The sequence below is a fragment of the Canis lupus genome, chromosome 19 (assembly GCF_011100685.1).
Source record: "Canis lupus familiaris isolate Mischka breed German Shepherd chromosome 19, alternate assembly UU_Cfam_GSD_1.0, whole genome shotgun sequence".
Lineage (NCBI taxonomy): Eukaryota > Metazoa > Chordata > Mammalia > Carnivora > Canidae > Canis > Canis lupus.
This window is the reverse complement of record NC_049240.1, coordinates 12,913,287-12,939,210: the sequence shown is the minus strand read 5'-3', so window position 1 is coordinate 12,939,210 and position 25,924 is coordinate 12,913,287. Positions and strand designations below refer to the sequence as shown.

At 33.8% G+C, this 25,924-nt stretch overlaps 1 protein-coding gene and 1 long non-coding RNA gene across 8 annotated transcripts in view; one reads left to right on the top strand and one right to left on the bottom strand.

Annotated features, from left to right (window-relative positions):
* LOC111091107 overlaps nucleotides 1-11,346 on the top strand; it is a 44,904-nt gene extending 33,558 nt beyond the window's left edge. The window contains exons 2-3 of the long non-coding RNA XR_005373921.1: nucleotides 10,712-10,761; nucleotides 11,288-11,346. This is a non-coding gene — a long non-coding RNA (uncharacterized LOC111091107). The remainder of the gene's footprint in view (nucleotides 1-10,711; nucleotides 10,762-11,287) is intronic.
* The window catches only part of SCLT1 (sodium channel and clathrin linker 1), a 177,265-nt gene that overhangs the window by 48,178 nt on the left and 103,163 nt on the right, over nucleotides 1-25,924 (bottom strand). For 5 of the 7 annotated variants that reach the window (XR_005373911.1, XM_038564635.1, XM_038564638.1 and 2 more), the window contains exons 15-18: nucleotides 20,169-20,243; nucleotides 17,403-17,548; nucleotides 10,261-10,453; nucleotides 3,030-3,226 (exon numbers count right to left, since the gene is read on the bottom strand). Coding sequence is in view for 4 of the 7 variants with exons in the window: in XM_038564635.1 (XP_038420563.1) it covers nucleotides 3,030-3,226; nucleotides 10,261-10,453; nucleotides 17,403-17,548; nucleotides 20,169-20,243 (611 nt within the window). In the remaining 3 variants the exon portion in view is untranslated. Of the gene's footprint in view, nucleotides 1-3,029; nucleotides 3,227-6,186; nucleotides 6,320-10,260; nucleotides 10,454-17,402; nucleotides 17,549-20,168; nucleotides 20,244-25,924 lie in introns of all 7 variants that reach the window. The other 2 variants (XR_005373912.1, XR_005373913.1) reach the window with 2 other exon arrangements.

Sequence of the window (25,924 nt, the reverse complement as noted above, 5' to 3'; positions counted from 1 at the left end):
CTTTCCTCTTATTATAAAAATCTCAGTTCTTAAAGGCATTTATATAATTATTCAATTCCTTTATCTTATAATTATAAGTTTCAGGATAATAATAACACCAATATTATTTCTAATGATATAACTACTAAAAGCAGTTTATGGTTTTTTACATTTTCTTTTATCCTTAGGATTTATCTCACTAGGGATATAGTCTAATTACTGTGTTTAACGTCATTTGAAATAACTTATCTGTATAGTTAAGCCATGAACTTCCTATACAATTAAGTTCATTTGTTTAATTTTACTTTCAATTTTTAGTTCTAAAAAATTTTGATTTAAGACATAATTAAAGAACATTTATATAGTTTCAAGCCTATATATTTATAGGACAAGATTCATTCGGAGAAGTTTAGTCTTCATCCTTTACTCCTTTCTCTCTCCTCATAGATAACCATTTTAATTATTGTTTTGGTCATCTATTTTTAAGAAAAGAATATGCACATATGTGTATGAACATAGTCTATATATACCATGCTTGTATATATATGTACAACACATGTACACTTTCCCCTCTTAAAGGGTAGAATACTATATGCCCTGTGTAAACTTTGTTTTTTTTTTTCACTTAATATGTTTTAGATACTGCTCCATGTCCTAAGATTTTGCCTGACATTACACTGAATCTACAGATAGTTGGGGGAGGAGGTTGTTTACAAATTTCTAACATTGAGTGTTCTGATCAATTAACCTGGTCTCTATTTACTTAGGTCTTCTTTAATCTTCCTGAAATCACAGTTCTCATATAGAAGTCTAACACATTATTACATTTATTCCTGAGCATTTGATGTTTTTTTGGTGCATTGTAAATTTTACTAAAGTTTTATTTTGAAATATTTGTTGCAGGTATGTAGAGATATAATGATTTTTGAATATTTGCCTATTATCTATTAATTATTTTGGACTTAATATATATACGGTCATGTTGCCTGTGAAGATTGACTGTTTCCTTCCTTCCTTTCTAGTTTGTATACCTTTTATTTAATTTTCTTGCCACAGTACACTGATAAGAACTTCTCATACAAATATTGATAGAAGTGGTAATAATGAACTTCTTTGTTATCTTCCCAATCTTCGAAGAACATTTACTTTTTTTTTTTTTTTGCCATTAAAAATAGTGTTTGCTTTAGAATAGATATCTTTACAAAATTAAACAAATTCTAGGGCAGCCCCGGTGGTGAAGCGGTTTAGCGCCGCCTGCAGCCCAGGGTGTGATCCTGGGGACCCAGGATCGGGTCCCACGAAGGGCTCCTTGCATGGAGCCTGCTTCTCCCTCTGCCTGTGTGTGTCTCAGCCTCTCTCTCTCTGTGTCTCTCATGAATAAATAAAATCTTTTTAAAAAAAAGAAAGAAAGAAATTCTATTCCTCATTTGCCAAGAGGCATTTTGAAATATCATTAAGTGGATATCAAATTTTATCAAATGCCCTTTGTGTTTCTATTGGGAACACCTTATGATTTTTCTCTTTTTAAAAAAGTTAATGTGGTAAATTATAGTAACTTATTTTCTAATGTTTTAATAATTTAGCATTCCTGGGATAAGGCAAAATTGGTAATAATTATTTTGCTTAGTTCTTTTAATGCTCTTAATAGATGCTTTTTATATTTCATTTAACTTTTTTAGTTGTGGTGGAGCGCTGTCAAATTGCCTAGCTCACCACTAAACGGGAAACAGAAATTCTCTTCTCTTAAATTCATTCTAAATACATTTTTATTCCAGCATTCTACCAAAACTGCTCTTTTCATGGCTAATAAAGACCATCAAAGAGTTCCAAACTAAAAGGTCCATTCTCTGTCTTAACGTTACTCAATTAGCAGCATTTTATAAAACAACAGTTAAGAGCATATTGTCATTACTGGTCATTTTGTTAGCTACCTGACTTTGTTTTTTTTTTTTTTTTTAGCTACGTGACTTTGAACAAGTTCCTTAACCTCCCTCAGTCTCAGTTTCTCTAACTGTAAAATGTATATGATGTCCTCAACTTTGTAGGTTTGTCAAGATTAATTAAGTACATGTAAGTTGTTTAGAACAACAAACATGTGCTAAGTAAATATCACCTATTATTATTGCTTATACTCCTGAAAAAATTTTTTTAAACCATTCTATCATGATTCTTATTTCTCTGGATATTCTTTCTCAGTTTGTTTCAGTGGACTTTTCATCTCCCCAGACTTTAACTTTTGGAACTCAGTCCTCAGACAGTCTAATTTATCTGGACTTCCTTTCTACATGTTCTCATCCTATGACTTTAAAATCATGTGTATGTTAATACTCCCACATTTATAGCTCCCTTTACAATCTCTTCCCTGAATTCCAAACTTACAGACTTAAATGACTAGTTGATACCCCGATTTAAATGTTTTCTAGGCAGCTCATATTTAACATGGCTCAACAAACTTTTTTAAATGATCTCCAACCCTTTAAAACCTAATCCAAGTTACAATCATTTTATATATCAATTATTAGAGTACTTGTCTACCTCTCCCTTCTATCCTTTGCCTCTCTACAATCTATTATTCAAACTGCAATCAAACTGACTTATTGAGCACTTAAGCCTGACCATATCACTCAAAGGCTCAAAGCCTTTCATAGCATCCACTGCATTCAGCATAAAAGCTCAAGTACTTTCTGGGCAAGGATCAGCAAACATTTCCTTCAAGAGCCACAGAGCAAATACTTTAGGCTTTGCAAATCAATCAGATTCTATTGCAACCACAAAACATTATTATGTTACACCTATATGCAAAGAGTATTAAGATTCTAAACTGTCATGTTCATAAAAAAAATCATTATATTTTGTGGAATATGCATAAAATTTACAAAAATATGCAGTATGAGTTAGGGCTTATAATGCTTAATATTTTTCATAGCAGTTCAGTAAATATTTGCTGAATAAAAAATATAAGATATTTTTACAAGAAGATTATGGCAAGGACATTAAATGTTAAATAATTTATTCCGTAAAATGTATCAAACAATTAATAGTGGACTTACTTTAGACTACTGATTCTAATTTCTGCACTTTCAGTAAGTTTCTTTGTTTCTTCTTTCCACCTATTGGCCGCCTTCTGTTGAGTCACTAAGAGATGCCTCAGTTCAACAGTGGAATTTCGATTACTGTCTTCCATCTCTCTGAGTTGAACTTCAAATCCATGTTCCTTTATTGAAAATTCATGTTCCATTGTACTGATCTAAGGAATAAAATGAACACAGTATCTTCTTTTTCTTTTTTGTAATTGTAGGAGATATACTGATCAATGATATATACAAAAGGAATCATTTATTGTGTTTTTGTGGCACAGAAATGTGTGGATGAGAAGTCTATATAAAAATTAAGTTTACAATTTGCTTTATCACAAATGAAGACTTAGCCTATATTAATTATATAATTAAATAATTATATATTATATATAAATTTATAATATACTATAAATTTAGTGAAACCAGAATTATGATAGACAATTTTTTACCAACACTGTTCTCAACACCTTAAAAATGCCAGTAGGAAAAAAATATACCATCTAATAAAAAGTGCTCTTATTATCTACTTTAACTTCTGTTTCAAGTATCCATGGAGAATATTCATGCTCTCAGTACCTGAGAGTTTTTTACTCAAGCTATTAAAAAAAAGATTACTAATTGTTATAAAGGATATAACTCAGGAATAGGCAAATGGAATAGATATATAGGGAAACGTATAGATACAGGGGGTATGTGGAGCTTCTATGACCTCTCCAAGTACACCACCCTCTTTGCACCTTTATGTGTTCAACAACTGAAAACCTCAAGTCACTTCACACTATAAATTCCAGATTGTCTTTCAAATGGTTTTGTAAAGGAAATCATATACAAGAATTCCTTTACCACTTCAGTTATGACATAAATAATTTTTTTTTTCAGGAAAAGACTATAATGATTCTCAGAATCTCACATGGAAATATTTTCCATTATTTACAGGTAATTTATGTCATTATAGTTAAACCACCTTAAGGCAGAATAAGCATATAAGTAAATGCTCTTTGGATATTCTAAAAGTTTTCTGGACTGGGGGATCAGGGAGAAAATTAAGCTGTAATGCTCTCAGGCATTTAATGAATGTAGTGAATTGCTCTGTCTTGTATGCCTCTAGAATGAAAACTACCTATTACCATCCTTGAGTCAATTGAGAAAATAGTCACTAGAACAATTTCTTTGGTGTACTCTAGGGCCATCTTTATCTCACTAAAAAAATATAAAGAATATCTTGTGGTATTTTTAAGTAATGTGCTTAAAAATCATCACAACCAATATAGCTTCTAATAATTCATTAAACATAGCTACTTTCTTCTTCTTCTTCTTTTTTTTTTTTTAAAGATTTTATTTATTCATGAGAGACACAGAGAGAGGGAGAAGCAGGCCCCATGCAGGGAGCCCTACGGGACCCGATTCTGATCCCAGGACCATGCCTTAGGCCAAAGACAGGCAACCCTATCCCGATCCAGGACCATGCCTCAGGCCAAAGACAGGCGCTAAACCGCTGAGCCACCCAGGGATCCCCCACTACTTTCTTTTTTTTTTTTTCCCACTACTTTCAAAATCAAAAAAGGATGAATAAAGGACTCAACTTTACTCAACACCAAGGAAAACCCAACAATAGCAAAATTCACAGTTTGTGTGGTAAATTGCAAACATGCTGTTCTTACTACTTCTGCTTAAATGCAAAGTGCTTCCTAAATTGCTTAAATTTGCTTTCTCAAATAGGACAGGAGTAGAAATTTAAGACTTTATAAATACTGGCCCTGTGAAAACCATCTTGGATTTATTAATTCTGTATTATAAGCCTCCTGAGGCTCCTTGATCCTGCTACTTTACTAATTTACTAATTTTTTTATTATTGGATTCTGCAAATTTAGAATTTGCTACTTCTTTTCTACCTCAATCTCAATTTTGGAGAAACCACGGTTCTGATGAAATTAGGCGGAATTGTCTGTTTCTCTTACACATATTAAAAACTGCTATCTGCTCCTATATAGTTTTAGAAGTTAACTTCCTGTTTCCTCTTGGAAAAATCTATCTGCAATTTGACCGTCCTTGTTCTGAGGTCCTTCATGATAACCTGGTCTTTACCTCCTTCTACAAGCTTGTACTGTGCCACTATTTCCTTCTCTTTGTGTCTGTCAAAATGTCTTCTCATTCCTGGCTCATTTTCACATATTCCCTTTGCCTAGAATAATCTTACCCCTCCTGCTGGTCTTAGTTATTTGTACTCAACTTTTAAAACTTAACCTCAATTATTGCTTCCATCTTGACAAAATCAGATCCCTCTGTTTTAAGTTCTTACAGTGCCCTAAGTTCTTCCAAAAGTTCCTACTAGCTTGTAAATATATGTTTAAAATTTGCCTATCTCCCTGCAAAAATTATGTTTTTAATTTTTAAGGAGGAGGTCGAGTCAGTGGGACTATGTCTTCGTTACAATCTTCAGCACCTAAAACATAGTAAAGTTATCAAAATACTTCTGTAAACAGTGAATGATGGCTTCTTGTTGTCAAAATTTAGCCTTTAAATTTAGCCTTTAACACACCCTAGATCCTTTGGCTGATGAAATTCCGGTTGTTAAACTGGACAGGCTGGCAGTGATGTTGGAAAACTTCTGGGCTACAACTGGGTCTTCTACAACAAAAATCCCACTGAAAGAGACACCTGGGTGGCTCAGCGGTTGAGCGTCTGTCTTTGGCTCAGGGCGTGATTCTGGAGTCCTGGGATTGAGTCCCATGTCGGGCTTCCTGCATGGGGCCTGCTTCTCCCTCTGCCTATGTCTGCCTCTCTCTGTGTCTCTCATGAATAAATAAATTAATAAATCTTTAAAAAAAATCCCACGGATGATTGAATTTAGTATGTTGGTAGGAAGAAAGGATTTATGGTCTCTCTCTCCTTTTTCCTTTGTATTCTTCCTCTGCAGAGAACCACTCACACAAATAGACTGGAATGTTTAAACTATCCATATCTTAATTTTATCTACTTATGAGGAACATTTAGACCACAAAGAAATGGAGAACTCCAGCAGAAAGTAGAAGTTAGAAAAGGCGAAAGCTAGGGTTGAAAGGAATGTCGTGGCCTTAAGATCAAATGGAAAATTTTATATAATAAGTTGTAAGGTTTGCAGCCAACTGACCTCTCAATATCCAACTGTCTTGATCTTTGTGGCTCCTTTCAGTTTGTCTATGGAAGATCACATTCTTTTTCAAGGGGGAAGAAAAGCAGTGAAATGTAGCACTAGGTTCCCGTGTTGGCAAAGAAGGAATCAGCTACAAAGCAACAGTTATCTGACAGTGATCTTCTTTACAAAATACAATTTATAGCTATCTAGTTAATTAAGAGGGTCTGTCCTTTATTTATCAATAATTATTCTCTTAAGATATAACGCAAACTTGGCAAAAAAGGAGTTTTGGTGGGATACGTGGGATAGATAAACTGTCATTCTTTTGTTCTCTAAAACATCAATTACTGTCTTCAACTGTTAAAGACAGATAAAATGTAGTACCAGATAGGTGAGTCATTGATTCCTCTCTCCCCCATTATAAAAACCAAACCCCCAAAACAGATATATTATAAAATAATGGAAAATAAAAAAATAAAAAAAAAACAAACATAAGGCCTCTGTAATCTACAAGTCAAGAGATAACTACTTCTACATAATTGTTTTTATTTATGAATTTTAGAATTTAGATTAGTATATACAGAATTGCAACATATATACAAATATGTATTCATATTTTTAAAATTATTTTTAAACTTAGAATATAGCAATAAAAAACAAATATTTGGAAACAATTTTTGATGATTCAATAAAGTATTTTGTAGATGTGCCATTTCATTGTTCCTTAATTTCTAGATATAGCTTCTAATTTGTTATTATGAATAATGCTGCAATGAATTTTTTTAAACTGTGAAATACTCTAATTATTTTCTTATGAACAAATTTAAGGCTGTGTAGCATTTTAAACTCTCAGCAGCATATTCACTCCACTGACAATTATGCAGTTAATCAATAGTAAGTTTAAACTTTTAAAAAGTTGTTTATTAGCAATTTGTTTCCTTAGTCTGTGAATTCTGTTCATGTTTCATACATATATTTTTATAGGTTACAAATATTCTTTAATATTTTAAAAGCTCCTTATACATGAATGGTTTTTGCCTTTTGTCATATTTGGTAAAATTATTTCCCCAGTTAATTCTTTTCTAAACATTTAAAAAATGGTTCTAAGTATTTAAAAACTTTATATACTTAAACCTATCAATATATTCGTTTGTAATTTCTTTCTTTTTTTGTTTTGTTTTGGTAGGAAAGTTCCTTTCCATCTATCAATTATACATTTGCCTACATTTCCTACTACATTTTAGTGTCACTGGTAACTTTTACTTATTCATCCATATGAAATTTGTAATATGAAATTTAAAATACAAGAGGAAGATATAACAATTTTTCACTAAAGTACACTGACTTATGGAAATGTTTTGGTATAAGAACTTCCAAGTACACCCAAAATAGAAATATTACAATGAATGAATATGTCCATCATCCAGCTTCCCAAGCTTCAAACTCAAAGCTATTTTTATCTACAATCCTACTGACCTTCCTTTGCCAAGATTTATCTTTTGCTTACAACAAACTACATAAGTCTTAAGAGTACAACTGAAGTTTTACACATATACTGAAATACCAGAGTCACTACTCTAATTTAAATACCCCACGAGGCTCCCTCATTTGCCCTTCTAATCATTACTCACTCTTTGAAAACGTAACTGTTATTCTGATCTCATCCTCATAGGTAATTATGCTTATTCTTCACTCTCATATAATATTAATAGATTATGAGTTTTTTTAACATTTGGCTTCTTTGTTCAATATTTGGTCTGTAAGACTCTTCATTATTACTTATAGAAATAGTTCAGTCTTTTCTATTCCTGTATCTATTTCATGATATGAGTACAGCACCATTTATTTATGTAATCTCATGTGGATGGACATTTGAGTTATTTTCAGTGTTTGATATGCTTAAAACTTCTGTGAGTATTCTTATATACACGTTTTCATGAACATAAGCACTCATATCTGTGGGTATGTAGCCAGGATTATTTGGTATTGTATGCATGCATGTATGCCCAACTTTAAAAGACACTAATAACTGGTAGTGGTTGTGCCAGCTTACATTCCCAAAGTATTGTATGGAAGTTCCAGTTGCTTTATATCTGTGTCAACACTTGATATATTTTTTTTTTAATTTTAGCATTCTGGTGGATATGTAGTGGTACCTCATTGTAATTTTAATTATATTTTGCTGATAAATAATGCAGTTGAACTTTTCATATATTCTTTTTTGTGACGTGCATATTTAAGTTTTTTGCCCATTTTTGGAAATGGGGTGCTTGTTTTTTCCTTATTAATTGCTGTTTCATCATTATTAATTGGTAACAGGTTTTATATTCTAGATATTAGTCCTTTTTGTATTATATTAGTATATATAAAAGTATATTTATATATTATTTGTATTATAAATATATTCTATTATACATATGTCATCTATATTTTATGTATTACAAATACTTTCTGTATTATGCTTTCTCTTGCTTTCACTCCCTTACTGGTACCTTTTTTTCTTTTTTGACAATTTAGATTGTGATTTTTAATAGGCAAAACTGGAAACCAGGGCCAGCATTGTACTTAATGGTATCTTTTGATGACTCAATATTAATTTAATGAAATCCATTTTTGTTATGATTATTGCTTTTTGTGTTCTCATTAAGAAATTCTTACCCAAGGTCATGAAGATTTTCTCTTTGAAACTCCATTGTGTTATATGTTGCATTCAGGTCTACAAGGCAGCTCAAATTAATGTGAATGTATGGTATGACATAAGGGTCAAGGCTTCTTTAAAATATGGACCCAACTGATCTAGCACATTTATCACAAAGATAATTCTTTCCATACTGAACAATGGTGGTGCTTTTGTTATAAATGATGTGATTATGAAAAACGAGTTTGTTCCTGGACTGTGTTTTGTTTCACCGATAATTATTATTATATTGATAGCACGCTGTCTTAATTACTGTAGCTTTATATTGTCTTGATTCCCCAAAGACTAAATCATAAAATACAAACTTCTCTGTATAAGGATTTCAGATTCAAGCCTGCATTTATTTATGTATGTATGTATGTATGTATGTATTTATTTATTTGGCAGAGAAAGTAGAAGCAGAAGGAGCAGCAGGCAGACGGAGAGGGAGGAGGAAAGTCCCTGCTGAGCTGGAAGCCCAATGTGGGGCTTGATCCCAATCAGGATCCAAGCTAAAGGCAGACACCCAACTGACTGAGCCACCTAGGCACCCCCAGATTCAAACTTTTAAAAATAACTACGATGTTTGATGCTTGCAGTAGGAGGCATTCAATGAATATGTGTTATATGAATTAGGTTGGAATAGGACTTCATAGGAGTATACAGCAACAAAAAACCAAAGTGAAACATGAATACTTCCACTTTATATCCTTTCTATGAAAGTGGAAGATACAGATCTTCATTATAAAGAGTTAATGTCAATTTTTATAAAAGTTGCATGGAATGGGCTAAGGCAAGCAACATGATGGTGATGTGAGACCAGTGCTTCTTGAAACTCCCTTAAACAGGTTAACTTGTTCTTATCATCTTTGCTAGTTAAACAGTAGCATGTTTAACATAGCATGATGAAGGAGGAAAGGAGAGTGAAAACAAAGGAGAATTTTTTTTCTAGAGATTTTTGTCTCTTGCCTTCCTCCTAGCATGGAAATTTTAGACTACCTATGAGAAGTTCTCAAAGCATACTGATGTAGCATCCTCTATAAAGCTAGTTTTTAGAATTCAATATGTAAGAAGCTATTATAGAAGAAGAGAGGATGGCAGTCTATAAAGTTATCTAATCTATAGTTTTGCTAGCACTGCTTAAATTGCTTTGGCAGGAATATCAGTGTACTTCATGGTTGGAAAGAATTTTGTGTGTGTGTGGATAGTGAAAGCAATCATTTTCAAGTATGCTTGCCAAATTCTACAATACAAAAAAGACTGGTTAATGCTCTGCATTATGATTTAGTGCTAGCTGATGAGCAGGCAAAAAAAAAGAAAAAAGGCCTTAAAATGTTTTATTGGGTCTTTCCAAATATTTTTTATAGTTTGACTTTCACAAGTGCACATTTAACTTTAAGTCTTGAAAATACCTTTAATTTGGCTTTTTTTTGAGCCTCAAGAGCAATCTTCCTTAAATCCTCAGTCTCTTTCTGTAACTGTTCATTTTCTTGCTGAAGTTTCAGCCTTTGTTCACTAACAAACCCACAGTTCTCTCTCTCAGACTCCAATATGTCTTGAAGTTTCCGAATCATTTCTTGGCAACGTGATATCTCTTCTGAGGAACTGATTAAAAAAACAAAAAGAACCTTTAAACTTAATGATCTGTATTAGAAGTCAAGAAGTCTATGTTTTATAGTAAAGACTTTTGTTTTCTTTGCTCTGACCCATTTCTTTTCACTGTTGATTTAAACTATATTAATTTCACAATGTTGTATATTACCCCAAGAAAATAATCCAATTTAGCAATCTTAACTAATGAATTGAACTGTTACCACTCATCTAGAAAATCTACATCAACTTTTTTCAAATTTTTATTAACAGTGAGACTCACTGTGTAACAAGGACTTCAAGGGGATAAACTGAAGCTACTGGTAAGGAAGGTGAAGTAGGTAATGATCAAAATTCCTTTATTACTTCAATTGACTCCATAAGAAGACACATTAGCTGTCTATCTTACTAAATTACAATAAGATCTATTTCATATTTTCCTGTTACAGGACTTAAAAATGTTTTTTAAAAAACTTTGTTCTAGAAACCTCTTAAGAGTTTTTTTTTTTTTTTTTTAGATTTAAATTTTTTTTTTTTTTAATTTTTATTTATTTATGATAAGTCACAGAGAGAGAGAGAGAGAGGCAGAGACACAGGCAGAGGGAGAAGCAGGCTCCATGCACCGGGAGCCTGATGTGGGATTCGATCCTGGGTCTCCAGGATCGCGCCCTGGGCCAAAGGCAGGCGCCAAACCGCTGCGCCACCCAGGGATCCCTCTTAAGAGTTTAAATAGGTTATATTTCTTGAACTTTCTCAACAATGGATTATTGGGTGACAATCTTCAAACACATATATTGCTTCAATATATTGCTAATTTCCATTTCTATCTTTAAAAATGTATCTTTTAAGCAGCCTCGGTGTCCATCGAAAGATGAATGGATAAAGAAGATGTGGTTTATGTATACAATGGAATATTACTCAGCCATTAGAAACGACAAATACCCACCATTTGCTTCAACGTGGATGGAACTGGAAGGTATTATGCTGAGTGAAGTAAGTCAATTGGAGAAGGACAAACATTGTATGTTCTCATTCATTTGGGGAATATAAATAATAGTGAAAAGGAATATAAGGGAAGGGAGAAGAAATGTGTGCGAAATATCAGAAAGGGAGACAGAACATAAAGACTCCTAACTCTGGGAAACGAACTAGGGGTGGTGGAAGGGGAGGAGGGCGGGGGGTGGGGGTGAATGGATGACAGGCACTGAGGGGGGCACTTGACGGGATGAGCACTGGGTGTTATTCTGTATGTTGGTAAATTGAACACCAATAAAAAATAAATTTATTATAAAAAAATAAAAATGTCCATCTCTTGAATCCAGCTAATCAAATACTGTGACCATTATCTGATTAATAGGTGTTAGAGGGAATATACAAGGTCTTTTACTTCCATAATCCTGTGGTTCTTTTTCCTATTTCAACTTTGGCTGATAAAGTTCCTAATGAAATGATAGATCTAGGCAATGATTATCAAAGGATGATAAATTCAGAAGGATGCTAACATCAGAAATGATCACATATGTGCCTCCAAACTGAAGTCCAAAATATTACTGCTTATGAAGAATTCTTATAAAAAAATGTGAACTGGATCCCATCAAACTTCTTGATTTGATTATTAGTTTTTAGATTTGATTATGGGACAGAGTTTTATGTAATTATGGGACAGAGAAAACAAGGTAAATGGCATCACATATAGGCATGAGGCAGAAGAAACTAGAATATGAACAACCTAGGTTTTCAACAAATTGTGAGAAAAAAAATAGAGAAGGGGGGATAACTAGAAATAAATAGCTATCTATCTACCTCCCCTTTCTACATCCATTCATCTGTTGATGGACACTTAGGTTCTTTCCATATGTTGGTTACTGTGAATAATACTGCAAAGAACATAGGAGTGTAGATATCTTTTTGAGACAGTCATTTTGTTTCCTTTGGATATATACACAGAAATGAGATTGCTGGATCAGATGGTAGTTTTTTAAATTTTTTGAGGAATCTCCATACACTGTTTTCCATAGTGGCTGTATCAATTTACCTTCCCACCAACAATGTCCAAGAGCTTCCTTTTCTCTACATTCTCACTGACACTCTCTTTTTTTTTTGGGGGGGGGGCAGGTAGATTTAACAGTTTATTATAATCTATGAGTGTCATTTAAAAAGCATGAGTCCATTAAACCATGTAGAAGTATACAAAAAGTCTGCAAAACAAAACATCCCTCAACATTTTAAGTAAAGAGATGATCTGAAATTCTGGATTTTCCAATCACTTCTTTATTATGCTAATGAAAGCCTAATAGTCCTAAAGAAACTCCAAATGGATGAACACCACCTGACTGAGAATATTCCTGCATCACAGACACTACTCCTTATACCAGCTGAGCTGCTGGAATGGGTTCTTGGTAAGCCAGACAGTACTGCTGAGCCAATTTTTGAGCTCTGTGCGCAAGCACTCTGTAATTTGGGCCCATGCCACTATACTCCAAGCCTACACACTCAGTAAGTGGTTCCACTTGTGTACACCTTGCTAATTCATACAGAATGGATTTGTTTCTTCTCAGTTGCCAAGATCACACTATTTTCAGCTTTAATTCCCACTGGAGTGGCTCCTCCAGCCACAGCAGTACAAATCTGGTAAGTTTACCAGATGGGCTAAATGTAGTCTCTGCCATCTTTACCTGGAGTCTCTTTTTTGTCTTTTTGATATTAGCCATTCCAACAGGTGTAGAGTGATGTATCTCAATGTGGTTTTGATTTGCATTTCCCTGATCATCAGTGATGATGAGCACCTTTTGATATACTTGTTGGTCATTTGTATGTCTTCTGAGAAAAGTTTCTTCAGGTCCTTTTCCCATTTCTAAAGTAGTTTATCTGTTTTGCTCTTGAGTCATCCAACTTTCTTATATATTTTGGATATTAACTCCTTATCAGATGTACTGCTTGCAAATATTTTCTCCTGTGTTGTAGGTGGTCTCTTTGTTCTCTTTTCTTCTTTGCTGTGCAGAAGCTTCTTAGTTTGATATAATTCCACTAATCTATTTTGTTTTTGTTACTTGTATTCATAGGGTCATATCTAAAAATCACTTTGAAGACCAACGTCAAGAAGCTTTTCCCCTGTTTTCTTCTAGTAGTTTTACAGTTTCAGGACTTATATTTCAGTCTTGGATCCATTTTGATTTGATTTTTGTATATGATGTGAGCTAAGAGTCCATTTCATTCTTCTGCATGTGGACATCCAGACATCATTTATTGAAAAGACAATCCTTTTCCCACTGTATGTTCTTGGCACTCTTGTCAAAGATCAGCTGGCCATAAATGCATGCATATTTTCTGGGCTCTCTATTCTGTTCCATTGATCTATATGTCTGTTTTATTCCTGTACCAAACTGTTTATTATTGAAGATTGTATTTTGTTTTTTTTAAAAAGACTTTATTTATTCATGAGAGAGAGAGAGAGAGAGGCAGAAACATAGGCAGAAGAAGCAGGCTTCATGAAGGGAGCCTGACGTGGGACTCGATCCCAGGTCTCTAGGATCACGTCCTGGGCTGAAGGTGGCGGTAAACCACTGAGCTGCCCAGGCTGCCCGAAGACTTCTATTTTGAAATCAGGAATTGTGATGTGTTCAGTGTGTTCTTACTTTAGACTGTTGTGTCTATTTGAAGTCTTCTGAGGTTCATTATGAATTTTAGGATTGTTTTTTCTATTTTTGTGGAAAATGCCATTGGAAATTTGATAGAATTTTACTGAATCTGAAGACTGCTTTGTAAAGAATGTGGACATTTTAACAATATTATTTCATCCAATTCATGAAGATGATATCTTTACATTTATATATGACTTCTTCAATTTCTTTCACCAATGATTTTTTAGTTTTCAGTTTTTTCCACTTCCTTGGTTAAATTTAAGTATTTTATTCATTTTGATGTAATTTCAAGTGGATTGTTAATTTCTTTTTCAAATAGTTTGCTGTTAGTATATAGAAATGCAACTGATTTTGGTATGCTGATTTTGTATCCTATAGCTTTACTGAATTTATGTATTAGATCTAATCACTTCTTTGGTGGTATCTTCAAGGTTTTTTCAATATATATAAGATCACATCATCTGTAAACACAGTCAATTTTACTTCTAATTTGTATGCATTTTTTTTTTTGTTTTATAGTTCCTTTACTTCTATTATAGCTGTCTTCTTTTGTGATTTGCTGTATTTTTACAGTAGTTGCTTTCATTCCTTTCTCTCTCTTTTGTGTGTTTACACATTTTTTTCTGATTTGCATGAGGCTTACATAAAATCTTAGTTTTAAATTTATAACAATTTAACTTCAATCACATAAAATCTCCACATTTACTTCTCTGCTACCTCACATTTTTGTTCCTGAGGTCATACTTTTTACATCTTTTTATACTATGTATCAATTAACACATTATTGTATCTCTATTATTAATAATCTTACTTTTTAACTTCTAGATTAAAGTTAAACACGATTTATATACTACTATTACATTCAGAGTATTCTGAGTTTGACCATGTACTTACTTTTCCCAGTGAGTTTTATACTTTCATGTGTTCTTATGTTGCTAATTAGTATCCTTTCATTTCACTTGAAAAACTCTTTGTATTTCTTGTACAGCAACTTTAATGGTAATGAGCTTTGAGCTTCTGTTTGTCTTAGAAAATTTTTAATCTCTCCTTCATTTCTGATGGACAACTTTGCTGGGTATAGTATTCCTGGTTTGCAGTTTTTTTCCTTCAGTACTTTGAATATATCATGCCACTTTTTCTCTGCTGCAAGGTTTCTTCTAAGAAATCTATTGATAGTTATACAGGGATTGAGGGACATGCCCTGTATGTGATGAATCACTTCCTGTTTTCAAAATTATTTTTTCTTTATTTTTGGTAATTTGATTATAATGCATCTAAGTGAAGACCTCTTGATGTTAATTAAGCCTATCTGTGATTCTTTGGGTGTCATGGATCTGGATGTTCAACTCCCTCTCCAGATTTAGGAAGCTTTCCATCATTTCTTTATAAACCTGTTCCTTTCTCATTCTGTGCTTCTTCTGGGATTTTCATAATGTACATATTGGTTTACTTGAAGATATTCCACAACTCACATAGGTTTTCTTCACCCTTTTTCACTCTTTCTTCTCTTTGTTCCTCTAACTAGATGATTTCAAATGACCTATCTTCAAGTCTGCTGATTTTCTTCTGCATGATCAAGTCTGATGCTGAAACTCTACAGAATTTTTCAGTTCAGTTCTTCAGCTCCAGGATTTGTTTTAATGGTTTCTATTTCTTTGTTAAACTTCTCATTTTGTTCATGCCATTTTTCTGATTTCATTTAGTTGAATGTGTTTTCTCATAGCCATTGATTTTTAAGACAACATTTAAAATTGTCAAGCAGTTCATGGATCTCCATTTCTTTTGGGTCAGTTAGTAGAGCTTTATTAGTTTTCCCTGGTGTTGATGTGTTTGTCTGATTCTTTCTCAGTATCTATGTATTTGAAGAAGCAGATTCCTCTTCCAGTCTTTGCAGACTGATTTTGGCAGATGCTTCTCCTGCCAAGTCTTACAACTGTGGGGGTTGCTTCTGGGATTGTGGTATAGCAAGGCTTAAATTATTTTGTGTGGCTATCTGCCAGGTTCATGGTTGGCAGGCATGTAATCAGGAGCATAGTCCGGTGTTGTGTCCAGTGGATTCCTAAGGGTATTTCTGTCATGTCACTGGCTGGTCCATGAGATGGTAGGGCTGCTTTTGTAGTGTGGTAGAGTGGGATTAAAGCTGGGTCACAAGGCCTCAGGGATTGGAGTCAAGTCTGAGGTCGGGAGGGGGGCCTGGAAGCATCTACAAGTGTGGCTTCTGCTGGGTCTTTTGGGTGGATCCTTGGCTGTGAAAGGTGACCTAAACTGTGGTAGAGTAGTGCTGGATCCATGTCTTGTGGTTTTGCTAAGTCTGCAGTCAGGTGTGACTTCTGCTGGGCAACTGTTAGTACTTCCTTTAGTTCACTTGGCTGGTTTTTGGCTGGGTAGGACTGCCTCTAGACCATAGGAAAGTGGAGCTAGAGCCAGGATACAAGGATCACAGTCAGCTCTGAGGTTGGCAGACCTATTATCAGAAGGATCCACAGGGATGGCTTCTACTGAGTCCCTTAGTGGAGGGGGTAGAAACAGGACTGCAGACAAGTGGTGCTGCAGCCAAGACCATGGGGAGATGGGGCTGCTTTGGTCCATAGACAGGACCATAGTATGCACTGTCACTGGTGTGCAGGCTTACTTCCCTGTTTTGGGGCTCCAACAGTGTTTTGTAACCTCTTACCTGGATCCCAAAGCTCTCACAAAGGTACTTTTGTCCAGGGATTCCTTTTACATATTTGTTTCTGTGGAGGGACATGGGCTGGATACCTCCAATTCATTCCACTGTATTGCTGACATTATTCCTCTTTATTTTTAAAATATCTACTAAACATATTCTGTAACACACTGAGATTTCACACAATTCAACTTAAATTTTACTGTATTAAGTAATACTCTGGGGGAAAAAGGTAGAAAAATATTCAGAAGGGATATGCCAGACTATAAATTTACCATTTTAATAGACAATGCAACAAATAAACGTGATGGGTTATTATAGAATATTCACTAACAAAAGAAGTATACACATAAACTGAGTATAAAAGCAATAACTAAGAAGGAAGCCGAATAGTTAGTATAAAAAACTCCAATCTTATGAGCATGCTATTTAACTGCCAGAAAGGAGAAATTTAAAATAAAAGGGCATAGTCCTGTTAAATCTTTTCTTCCTGAGGAAAGCAGTTTTCAGAAATAAGCCTGAAAAAAATTCTATTTCGTGCTAAAAAGTTTTTTTTCCACATATACATAAGTCCTATTAAAAAAAAAAAAAAAAGAATCTGCCAGAAAGTACAAATTCTGAAAATGTTAACAGAAACTCCAAAAGAATAACTTACTTTATTTCAAGTTGTTTTATTTTATTTTCTGCTGTCTTAAGTCTTAGTTGAAGATCATCTTTACAACGCTCTGCAACCAGGCATCTTTGGTGCATTTCTTCTAGTTTTCTGTAATCACTTTCATTTACTTTGCCTTCATGGTAAATCTGCAAAAGATTATATTACCTTAAAAAAGAAAACTGTCTTAAGAAATTATAACAGTTTAGAAACTAAAATCAATGATAAATAAAAGCCCATAATCATGTGTCTATCTGTTCCCATTGTTACATAGTAAGACATATCAGTAATTTTGGTTACTTTATATTTATAAAATAAAATGCTGAAAACTGACATATAAAAATTGCTAATTTTTGAAATTATTCATGCTCATTGTAAACTAGTTTAGTATTTTATTTTTTTAATTTTTATTTATTTTATCCTTTCTTTTATTAATGTATCATGTTGATTGATTTGCAAATATTGAACTACCCTTGCAACCCAGCAATAAATTTTACTTGATCATGGTGAATAATTTTTTTAATGTATTGCTGGATTCAGTTTGCTAGTATTTTTTTTAATTTTTATTATTATTTATGATAGTCACACAGAGAGAGAGGGAGGCAGAGACACAGGCAGAGGGAGAAGCAGGCTCCATGCACCGGGAGCCCGAAGTGGGACTCGATCCCGGGTCTCCAGGATCGCGCCCTGGGCCAAAGGCAGGCGCCAAACCGCTGCGCCACCCAGGGATCCCAGTTTGCTAGTGTTTTTATTGAGATTTTTACACCCATGTTCATCAGGGATACTAGCCCTGTTGTTCTCTTTTTTTTTGTGGTGTCTTCCTGCTTTGGGGTGATGCTGGCATCATAGAATGAATTTGGAAGATTTCCTTCCTTTTCTGTTTTTTAGAATACTTTGAGAAGAATAGGTATTAACTCATTTAACTGGTGGAATTTGCCTTGAAGCCAACTAATCCTGGGGACAGCTTTAATATCTTAAAAAGAAATGTAAAATAGCTGAAATAAAAAAAAATATTCTAAATGTCACAAGAGATAACACTTTTGATTAAATTGTCTTGAACACCCTTCAAGACAATTCTGTATTTAGGGGCACCTGGCTGGCTTGGTTGGTTAAGCATCTTGCCTTTGGCTCAGGTAATGATCTTGGGGGCCTAGGACTGAGATCCGCTTTGGGCTATCTGCTTCTCCCTCTCTTCCCCACCATCCCCAATCATGGGTGCTCTCTCTCTCTCTCAAATAAATAAAATCTTAAAAAAAAAATATGCTGTGGTACAATAAATAGAACTATCTGAAAGTGGTTCTATAACCTTACTCTGGGTTAACTAGATAATAATCTAACTGAAATGGGGGTTCCTCTTTCCCCAACAGGAATAGGTATACCCAAGCTCAGCTTTTTATAAGAGTAGGCTTCCTCCACAACACAGATTGTAAAGTCTCCAGGTGCTAAGCAGCTCACATTCTCAAACAAATTCTACCCATAGCTACCCTTTAAATCCAGACTGTTTGACCAAGTAACCTGTATCTTTTTCCACCAAAAAGACTGCTTTGTCAGTCCTGCTCTATAGAAAGGTAGAATGTCAGCAAATTAACGTCTCACTACTAAAATACAGACACACAGACACACACACACAATGCATGCATATATACATAAGGTCCTAGCAGTACTTTGACTTTAGCACACTTGCCTGGGATAGTGGGAGAATTAGGGACTTGTGCCTTTTCTTTACCTGCTGTCTTTAGTCTTGTTTTACATTTCCTCAATTAAGCCTATTCTTTAATCTCTTTCATGTGGTATTAAAAATTTCATCCCAGCCATCCCAGCCATGATGTGCAGCAGGTAGCAATCTAAATGGGATCTATTCCTAACAGATAACAGATAATAACTCAGAAGGAATTAACCTTACAGGAGAATGGTGACCATAAAGGTCCTACCTGGAACATGACATATATACTTTTGTTATGTGCTGTTTTGTAAGTCACTCTTTTACTGATGTCATGATCTTTTTATGTCAATTATACAGATATGTCACATACTTTTATATTACATAGTTTTTTGAAAATCAAATTCTGACTCTACCATTTACTACTTGCTAGCATTAGGTAAGTTACTTAACTTCTATGAAGGTTCCCAATGTGCACTTAAAACACAGTACGTGCTACATCAAGTTTAGTTTCCCCTTTTTCCCCCAAGGTATTTTAAGAGTGGGATATTTACTGATGATAAAAAAGTTATTTAAGCAAGAAATTTTAAACTGTAGACTTTTCACATTATTTTTTTCTCAAATATCATTCATTAGGGTAATATATTCCTATTTAAGAAAAAAATCTATACTTTTAAAAGATTAAAATTAGAGCAATGTTATAATTATATATATATAATATATATTATATATACTTATATATACTTACTTGGTTATATATACTGGTTATATATACTTACTTGTTTTTATAGATGTCTTAAACCCAATAAAAGTTGGCATAAAATTTAAAAACAGAAGGGAGACCTAGTAAAATTTACTATTGGGATGAAGCTTAAACAAGGAATATGCCTACTTCATAAAAATTTATACCTTTAAGTAAAGTGTACAAATACTGTGGCCACTATTATAAAGAAACACATTCAGGCAATACTAGTGTTTAAGTGCTGACTGTGAATATATTCTGAATAAAAACACAATGTAGAGATTGCTAGTAGATAGTGTGATGAAAGCAAGAGAGTAATAGTGGGCATTTGCAGTTGAGGTTTAGGTAGTTATTTTTTCTTTTTTACCTTTTCTAGTTCTTCTTCCACTGCTTTTTTCTCCCTAATGGCTCGTTCAATTTGGCTTTGTTTTTCAGCACACTCCTATAAATTCAATTCGTATCGTAAATAAACATTTTTGTAAAACCTTAAGAAAAAACAGATAAGTTGAATGATTTATTCATAACAAGAATATCACTCTTATCCTATCAATACAGCAGGACTATACCGATTATTAAACAAAAGTAAAAAACCTCCATCTTCAAAGAGCTACCTATCTCAGGAGTTCTAAGTAAACATGCTAAATAAATGGGTGACAGAGGTTGAGGAATTTCAGAGAGAAAAAAATAAATGAGACCCCTTTGTTACATTAGTTTTATTCATATAACCTTATTATATTTTTTTTAAAAAGATTTTATTTATTTATTCATGAGAGACAGAATTCCCGGTCTCCAGGATCACGCCCTGAGCCAAAGGCAGATGCTCAACCACTGAGCCACCCAGGCATCCCTCTTATTATATATTTTGAAAGGGAATACAGAACTGGACAGTGACACACACTCTGAGGATAATCTGTGGCCTAAAAGGCACACAGGTATATACATTCTTTTTTTATTTATTTATTTATTTATTTATTTATTTATTTATTTATGGCAAAACTTATAAAGAGCTAAGGGGCTGTCTTAGTTGGTGACTCTTGATTTTGGCTTAGGCCATGATCCTAGGGTTGTGGGATCAAGTCTCGTGCTGGGCTCTGCTCTGGGTATAAAGCCTGCTCAAGATTCTTGCTCCCCCCCTGCCCTTCCCTGCCCATCTTCCCCTCTGCTCATATGTTCTCTCAAAAAAAAAAAAAAAAAAAGAGAGAAGAGTCAATGGACACAGTAAAAGTTTTATTAGCATGATCATAAACATTTTCTGCTCTAAAGGTTTTAATTAGTAAAACCGAACAAGCATAGTAGTCAATTGAAAAAATTTAGTATTTTGCAAATAAAGTAAAACTGAAAACCCTTATAATGATTGGTTCCTCATAGTTATTTGTTTTTAATTTATTTATTTATAAGAATGGGTGTGATTATTTTCTACTAATTGTAAACTATGCTTTGGATGAACCTCCTTAATGGCAGTATACTACTGATATTCAATTACCTTTAGCATGATTTTATTTTACAAAAGTATTGTATATCAATGTTTTTAAATTTTAAAATAATCTTCTAAATTGCGACCTCAATGAATTCTAATTATAATGAAGACCGTTATTAACCCTATATTACTAATCAGATGATTAACCTAAATTGATCATCCTTCATTAAGACAGAATTGTTAGTACACAAGAAACGAAACTTTAATGTTCCAAATATGTTTAATGTTCCATATATGTTCATACAGTAAGTTGCTACTATACAAAAAGGTGGTTTTATGATGTGAAATTTGGGATTTCTCCTATGTTTGTAACTCATCTTGTGTGATTGTTAATAGACTATTTTTTAGACAAGTTTTAGGTTAAACAGCAAAATAGAGAAGTTAGAGATTTCCACTATACTTCTTGCCCCCATATATGCAAAACCCTCCCCCATTTTCAACATTCCTCACTGCAGTGGTACATTTGTTAATACTGATGAACCTACACTGACACAACATTATCACTCAAAGTCTCTTGGTGTTGTGCAATTTATGGGTTTAGACAAATTTATAATGACATGTCCTCACCATTATAGTACCATACAAAGTAGTTTCACTGTTCTAAAAATCCTCTATGCTTTCTCTATGCTTATTCATCCCTCTCTCCTCCTTAACCCCTGATAATGTCTTTTTACTGTCTCCATAGTTTTGGCTTTCTCAGAATGTCATATAGTTGGAGTCAAACAATATGCAGCCTTTTCAGACTAGCTTCTTTCACTTAGTAATATGCATTTTAGTTTCCTCCAATGTCTTTTCATGGCTTGATAGTTCACTTCTTTTTAGTGCTGAATAATACTCCATTGTCTAGATGTACCAGTTTATTTGTTCATCAACTAACGGAGAGCTTGGTTGCTTCCAAGTTTTGGCAACTGTCAGGAAAGTTGCTATAAACGTCCATGTTCAAGTTTTTGTGTGGATATAAGTTTTCAACTCCGTTGGATAAATACAGAAGAGTGCAATTGTTGGACCATATGGTAAGAATATGTTTAATTTTATAAAAGATTGGGATCCCTGGGTGGCTCAGCGGTTTGGTGCCTGCCTTTGGCCCAGGGCGCGATCCTGGAATCCCGGATCGAGTCCTGCGTCGGGCTCCTGATGTGGAGCCTGCTTCTCCGTCCTCCTGTGTCTCTGCCTCTCTCTTTCTCTCTCTACATCTATCATGAATAAATAAATAAATAAATCTTTAAAAAAATTTTATAAGAGATTGCTAAACTCTCTTCAAAAGTGGCTATACCATTTTGTATTCCCACCAGCAATGAATGAGAATTCCTGTTGCTCCACATCTTTCCCAGAGTTTTGTCAGCATTCTGAATTTTGTCAACTCTAATAGGTGTATCTGCTACATATTTGGTGTAATGAGTAGCAGCTCATTATTGTTTAATTTGCATTTTCCTGGTGAAATATAATGTGTAACATCTTTTCATATGCTTATATGCCATCTGTATATCTTCTTTGGGGAGGTGTTTGTTAAGATCTTTGGTCTACTTTATTTTATTTTATTATTTTATATTTTGGTCCACTTTTTATTTGACTTTAGTATTGTTGACTTTTAAGAGTTCTTTGTATACTTTGGATAACAGTCCTTATCAGCTATGCCTTTTGCAAATATTTTCTCCCAGTCTATGGTTTGAATTTTCATTCTCTTGATAGTGTCTTTCACGAGAAATCTTTCATTTTAATGAAGTCCAACTTATCAACTGTTTCATGGGTTATGCCTTTAATGTTGTATCTAAAAATTCATTGCCAAACCCAAGACCATCCAGATTTTCTATTTATCTTCCAGGAATTTTATAGTTTTGTGTTTTACATTTAGGTCTGTGACCCATTTTGAATTAGCTTTTGTAGAAGATGTAATGTCTATGTCTAGATTCATTCTTTTACATGTAAGCATCTAATTATCCTAGTCCCATTTGTTAAAAAGACTATCTTTTTTCTCCATTGTATTGCCTTTGCATCTTTGTCAATGATCAGCTGACTGCATTTATGTGGGTCTATATCTTATTCCATTCTGTGTTCTGTATTTTATTCCACTGATCTATTTGTCTATTTTTTCACCAATATCACAGTAGCTTATTATAGCTTTATAGTAATTCTTGAAATCTGGTAGTGTCAGTCCTCTGATTTTGTTCTTCTCCTTCAATATTGTATTGGCTATTCTAGGTCTTTTGTCTCTCCAAGCAAACTTTATTTTTTTTTTAAATTATTGTTATTTTTGAATTTTTATTTAAATTCTAATTAGTAACATACAGTGCAATATTGGTTTCATGAGTACAATTCAGTGATTCATCACTTACATGTTACAACACCCAGTGTCAACATAACAAGCACCTTCCTTAATACCCACCTCTCTTCAACAACCCTCAGTTTGTTCTCAATTGTTAAGAGTGTCTCTTATGGTTTGTTTCCCCCTTTCTCTTCTTTCCTCTCTTCCTATATGTTCATCTGTTTTGTTTCTTAAATTCCAGATATGAGTGAGATATGGTATTTGTCTTTTTTTAACTGACTTATTTTGCTTAGCATAATACACTCTAGCTTCATCTACATTGCTGCAAATTGTCAAGATTTCATTCTTTTTGATGGCTGATTAATAATCTAATACACACACACACACACACACACACACACACATACCACCTCTTTATCCATTCATCAGTCAATGGACATTTGAGCAATCTCCATAGTTTGGCTATTTTTTTTTTTTTTTTGGCTATTGTTGATAATGTTGCTACAAACATTGAAGTGCATGTACCCCTTTGAATCTTTATTTTTGTATCCTTTGGGTAAATACCTAGTAGTGCAACTGCTGGATCATAGTATAGTAACATTTTTAACTTCTGGAGGAACCTCCATACTGTTTTCCACAGTGGCTGTACCAGTTTGCATTCCCACCAATACAAGAGGGTTCCCCTTTTTCTACATCCTCACAAACGCTTGTTTCTTGTGTTGTTAACTTTGGCCATTCTGACAGGCGTGAGGTGGTATCTCATTGTGGTTTTGATTTGTATTTCTCTGATAATGAGTGATGCTGAACATCTTTCATGTGTCTGTTAGCCATCTGGATGTCTTCTCTGGAGTCTCTATTCATGTCTTCTGCCCATTTCTCAACTGGATTATTTGTTTTTTGGGTGCTGAGTTGATAAATTCTTTATAGATTTTGAATACTAACCTTTCCTTCAGATAAACTTTAGAATCAATTTGTCAATATCCACAAAATAACTTGCTGGGATTTTGACTGGGATTGCACTCAATCTATAGATCAGGCTGGGAAGAACTGACATTTTGACTTTAGTCTTCCTATCCGTGAACATGAGCTATCTATTTATTTACATCTTTGATATCTTTCATCAGAGTTTTCCTCATATAGATTTTGTTAGATGTATAACTAAATAACTTTTTACATGCTAAGGTAAATGGTATTGTGTTTTAATTTAAAATTCCATTTGTTCATTGCTGGTATATGGGAAAACAGCTGACTTTTGTATATTAACCCTGTATCCTGCAATCTTGCTATGCTATAATTGCTTCTTTGTTACATGTTTTTTGTTTTTCAACTTGTTTTCTTTTTTTAAAAAAGATTTTGTTTATTTATTCATGAGAGACACACAGAGAGAGAGAGAGAGAGGCAGAGACACAGGCAGAGGGAGAAGCAGGCTCCATGTAGGGAGCCTGCCTGACGCGGACTTGATCCTGGGTCTCCAGGATCATGCCCTGGGCTGAAGGCGGCACTAAACCGCTGAGCCACCCAGGCTGCCTTCAACTTGTTTTCTACAAAGACAATCATTTCATCTGCTAACAAATTTCTTCCTTCCCAATCTGTACAATTTCTGTTTCTTTTTTCAGTCAAATTGCATTGGCTAGTACTTCCAGTATGATGTTGAAAAGCAGTGGTGAAAGGACACATTATTGCCTTGTTCCTGATCTTAGTTATTAATTAGTAAGCTTTTGGTTTCACAGCAGTAGGCTTTTTGTAGATATTCCTTATCAAGCTGAGGAAGTTTCCCTCTGTTTCTAGGTTACTAACAGTTTTTTTTTTTTTTTAATCATGAATGGGGGTTGGATTTTGTCAAACACTTTTTCTGCAGTTACTGATATGATTCTCATATTTTTATGTAGATATTAATAACAGAGTTAGATCACACTTCTGAATCTGGTGAATGACATATAAAGAAAAGTATGTGATAAATACACTATGCATCTCTCTCCATCCAACCCACCATTTCACTCCTAAATGATGACTGAAAGAATATTTGGTTAACCTCAAATAACAAAGTTAAAAAAGACATAGAAGTTTAGACCTTTATAAAGACATATATGAATTCTATTAAAAATTCACTGTAATATAAAAGCAAACACTTAAAATTACTATTAAAAAGCTTTCATGGGTATCTGCTATTAATCACCATCAATATTCCTACCTTTTGGGCAAGATATGACCAATAATACTAGATATTTTTTGAAGTACTCAAGGAGTATTTTCAAAATCATACCTTATAGTGTACCATAAAGAAAATCATAACAAATATCAAGAATCATTATCAATAGGTTATAATCTGTGGCCTCTATTTAACTGGATTAGGAATAATAAAAAGACATCTAAATATCTAAAG